General features: G+C 43.9%; 1 protein-coding gene across 1 annotated transcript; it reads left to right on the top strand.

Annotated features, from left to right (window-relative positions):
* Positions 1–405: 405 nt before the first annotated feature.
* LOC130357860 (protein spinster homolog 1-like) lies at positions 406–3,444 on the top strand. The gene is made up of 2 exons (XM_056560598.1): positions 406–509; positions 1,880–3,444. Exon 2 carries the CDS (start codon positions 1,905–1,907, stop codon positions 3,417–3,419), a length of 1,515 nt encoding a protein of 504 aa, XP_056416573.1. The 5' UTR covers positions 406–509; positions 1,880–1,904; the 3' UTR covers positions 3,420–3,444.
* Positions 3,445–5,177: the final 1,733 nt, after the last annotated feature.

The following is a 5,177-nucleotide window of genomic DNA, read 5'->3' as shown; positions in this document are numbered from 1 at the left end:
CACCTACTCACGCTTGGAACTATATATATATATATATATACACAAATCAAAAAATATGTTGCAGTCTCTTGTAATACCTTTTTTATTGGACTAACAGGATTTTGTAGAGACAAGCTTTCAGGATTCCTCCCTTTATCAAGTCCAATAGTCAAGGACTAATGATCAAAGGACTTGATAAATTATCAGGGAGGAATCCCGAAAGTTTGTCTCTACAAAATTCTGTTAGTCCAATAAAAAAGGTATTACAATCTGCATCACTGGACTAATATGGCTACTCACATTTACTATACAGATATACACATACCTGAAGATGGTTTAGAACCCTGTGATGTCACACATGCTTGTGATGATGTCACCGTAAGCTGTACAAGGAGGTGCGCGCCGGCTGCAGTCTCTTCAGTGTGTTTTGCATTCACAACCTGTGGTGCAAAGTGTTTGTTAGAGAGTTTCTATTTGCGATAGAGAATTCAAGATTTTGACCGTTCCTTGTCTGAAGAGAGAACCACAAGGTAAGTCTCAGCCTCTTCTATTCATACATACACAGGGCTTTTTGTTTGACAGTTTTTTTTATTGTTGTTGCTTTTTTTTTTAGCAAAAAAACCAAGACATTAATTTCCAAAAGAAATAACAAAAGTTATATTTCTCATAGCATTGTGACAATACTTGACTTAGGCATTAAACATAATAAAACGCACAGATAGTATCATGACCAGAGCTTTTTCTTGCAAAACTGCTAAAATGCAATTATGCCCAAAAAATCCCCCAAGAAAAAGAGTCCTAATTCATGAAGTTCTACAAGATATAAGTCTATGAGAAAGATTTGGTGGTGTAGTAAAAGAATAACAGAAAGATTAGGGCAGAAATATAATATTATATAATAGAATTCTGTGTGTACTAACAATAGAAATACTCCGGGTGCTCCGAAAGGGAAAATTTTCAAATCAACTAGTGGCAGAAAGTCATATAGGGGACGGATAGATCCCAATGAGGTGGGGTAGGTTCATTATTAGCAAATGTATATAGCAGGATAGCCCAATTGTATCTACAGTATGAAGTTCACATGGCCCAGTGACCATATAGCCAAGCCCTTATAATCCGCCATTACTAGGACAGATTCAGGGTTGTCAGATATTACTAGGACCGGACAGGTTTAGGGTTATCAGATATTACTAGGACCGGACAGGTTCAGGGTTATCAGATATTACTAGGACCAGACAGAATCAGGGTTGTCAGATATTACTAGGACCGGACAGGTTCAGGGTTATCAGATATTACTAGGACCGGACAGGTTCAGGGTTATCAGATATTACTAGGACTGGACAGGTTCAGGGTTATCAGATATTACTAGGACCGGACAGGTTCGGGGTATCAGATATTACTAGGACCGGACAGGTTCAGGGTTATCAGATATTACTATGACCGGACAGGTTCAGGGTTATCAGATATTACTAGGACCGGACAGGTTCAGGGTTATCAGATATTACTAGGACCGGACAGGTTCAGGGTTATCAGATATTACTAGGACCGGACAGGTTCAGGGTTATCAGATATTACTAGGACCGGACAGGTTCAGGGTTATCAGATATTACTAGGACCGGACAGGTTCAGGGTTATCAGATATTACTAGGACCGGACAGGTTCAGGGTTATCAGATATTACTAGGACCGGACAGGTTCAGAGTTATCAGACATTGATAACCTCAGGGAAGACGTCTCCATATAAAACACTCATAGAGAAGCGTCTTCTTCTGAGGCTGCGATGGTCTTAGTGTTATCTTGTGGTTCTGTGCTGGACATTTCTGCTCTGTATGAAGGATCTATTGTATAATGACAGGAATGATGACATGTTGTCTAATGTGTTCACTTATCTCTCTCTCTAGTGTTTTCAGGCTCTGACCTGTGACCATGGCCTCTCCACAAGACCCATTGCTGAAGGAGGAGGAAGAAGCAATGGAGGACCATAGTGATATGGATGTAGAAAAGGGCGATATCCCTGAGAGACAGAACCTGCCATCTCTAAGCGTGATGTCCACCGCACGTTCCATCATCACCGTAGTGATCCTCGCCTTTGTTAATTTGCTCATCTATGCAAATCGCTCCAGCGTGGCGGGGGTGCTGCCTTATATACAGAAAGCATATGACACCAATGCTAGTCTGTCCGGCTTATTGAATACATTGTTCATTGGAAGCTACGTGCTGGTCGCACCAATTGCCGGATATTTGGGCGACCACTGTAATAAGAAATATACTGTTTGCGCAGGAGTCATCGTTTGGCTGAGCATGACACTTACCCTGTCATTCATCCCTGACGGGTACTTCCTGCTCTTCCTGCTGACGAGTGGACTGGTTGGAGCCGGAGAGGCGACTTTCTGCACCATCGCCTCCTCCATCATTGCAGACCTTTTTACAAGTGACCAGCGGACCCGCATGCTGAACGTGTTTTACTCCGTCATACCTGTAGGCTGCGGACTAGGATACATCATCGGGCCCAAGGTGACTGATGCAGCAAGGGGCGATTGGCACTGGGCATTTCGGGTCACCCCTGGCCTGGGCCTCATAGCTGTGGCTTTGATGATTTTGGTCACAAAGGAGCTTCCAAGAACGACTACAAACGGGAAGAAGAACAACAAATCCCAGAAGTTTGCCAAATGGGCGACAGATCTGAACAAACTATTTAAAAATCGAAGCTTCATGTTAACCACCATGGGATCGACGGCTGTATCCTTCATAGTGGGAGCCATAGGTGTATGGGGTCCGTCATACCTGACCCACGCACGAACACTCCTACAAGAGAAGGACCCTTGCCGTGCTGAACCGTGTGACTATCACGACATCCTAATATTTGGTGTGGTTACAGTCGTTTCCGGCATTCTGGGAGTTGTAGCAGGGACGGAGATAAGTAAAAGATATCGCAAATCCAACCCACGGGCGGACCCGCTTGTGTGTGGATGCGCGATGATGCTCTCCGCCCCTTTTCTTCTGTTGGCATTGACTTTTGGCAACATCAGCCTCGTTGCCACCAACATCTTCATCTTCATCGGAGAGACGCTTCTGTCAGTAAATTTCACCCTCATATCTGACATTATACTAAAAGTAGTAACTCCGTGGAGGAGATCTTCAGCCCTGGCCGTGCAGATGACAATCTATCACCTCCTAGGTGACGCCGGCAGCCCGTACCTCATCGGCCTGATATCTGACACCTACGAACGAGGATATGCCAAATCCCCTCTTCTGAAATACCGCAGCCTGGAGTATGCCCTCATGACCTGCACCATAATGGCAGTCATCGGAGGGGCCTTCTTCATGGCCACAGCCCTATATATAGAGAGGGACGAAAAAGAAGCAGAGATGGAATCAGAACCTCCGTCATCCTCCTCCTCCCCACTGCTTCCTGCCGATGAGGACCGCGCTTCAGACTGAGGAAAAGTCATTGCTTGCCTTTATCTCGTTTACTTCATTAAAAAAAAATAAAGAAAAAAATAACTGCATTTGTTCTATGTTCCACTTTACCCCTTATTCTCTACCCAGAGGCGGACACGGACAGCAGAGGGCCCTTGTGCAAAGAATGTGCCTGTGCCCCCCCCCTCCAAAACATCAATTGTTCAGCACCCCCCCTCCATGTGTCACTTACTCAGGTGGACCCCCATATGTCACTTGCTGTATAAGTTTCTAATTATTTATTAAGGCCTCCCATATGCCGCAGCTCATTCAAGCCCGCCACATTAGGTAGCATAGATTCCCAACATTAGGTAGCATAGATTCCCCACATTAGGTAGCATAGTTTCCTCACATTAGGTAGCATAGTTTCCCCACATTGGGTAGCATAGATTCCCTACATTAGGGAGCAGTTTCCCCACATTAGGTAGCATAGTTTGCCCACATTAGGTAACATAGTTTCCCCACATTAGGTAGCATAGATTCCTCACATTAGGTAGCCATAGCCCCCCAAACACACAGACAGACACAGACACACACAGAGACACACTTACCTGCCCTGCACAGCGCTTCTCCTCTCCGGCAGCGGCCTGACGAGTGACGTCACTGAGGTCCTCCTGAGCGGGTCTGCAGAAGTACGTCACTAGGCACAAAAAAAAAAAGGTATTATCCCTGTACTGTGACCTCACTGTGTATTATCCCTGTACTGTGACGTCACTGTGTACTATAGCTGTACTATGACATCACTGTGTATATTATCCCTCCCTGTACTGTGACATCACTGTGTGTATTATCTCTGTACTGTGACATCACTGTGTATTATCCCTGTACTGTGACATCGCCTTGTGTATTATCTCTGTACTGTGACATCACTGTGTATTATCCCTGTACTGTGACATCCCTGTGTGTATTATCTCTGTACTGTGACATCACTGTGTATTATTCCTGTACTGTGACATCACTGTGTATTATTCCTGTACTGTGACATCACTGTGTGTATTATCTCTGTACTGTCACATCATTGTGTATTATCCCTGTACTGTGACATCACTGTGTATTATCCCTGTACTGTGATGTCACTGTGTATTATCCCTGTACTATGACATCACTGTGTATATTATCCCTCCCTGTACTGTGACATCACTGTGTGTATTATCTCTGTACTGTGACATCACTGTGTATTATCCCTGTACTGTGACATCACTGTGTGTATTTTCTCTGTACTGGGACATCACTGTGTGTATTATCTCTGTACTGTGGCATCACTGTGTGTATTATCCATGTACTGTGACATCACTGTGTATTATCCCTGTACTGTGACATCACTGTGTATTATCCCTGTACTGTGACATCACTGTGTATATTCTGTGACATCACTGTGTATATTATCCCTGTACTGTGACATCACTGTGTGTATTATCCCTGTACTGTGACATCACTGTGTGTATTATCCCTGTACTGTGACATCACTGTGTATATTATCTCTGAACTATAACATCACTGTGTGTTATCTCTATACTGCAACATCACTGTTGATACTTACACTGCACTGTGACATCACTGTATATATTAAGCCTGTATACCCTAATGCCACTGTACATATTTACCTTGCACTGCGAGTGACAATACAGGGTAAATATGCACAGTGACATCACAGTTCAGAGTTAATATAAACAGTAATGTCTCTGTACAGGGACAATAAACAGTTTTGCTACTACAGGGTTAATAAACGCAGTGTTGTCA

Source organism: Hyla sarda, chromosome 2, assembly GCF_029499605.1.
Source record: "Hyla sarda isolate aHylSar1 chromosome 2, aHylSar1.hap1, whole genome shotgun sequence".
Classification (NCBI taxonomy): Eukaryota; Metazoa; Chordata; class Amphibia; order Anura; family Hylidae; genus Hyla; species Hyla sarda.
Note: the sequence above shows the minus strand (reverse complement) of the source record. Positions and strands in the feature narration are given on the sequence as shown.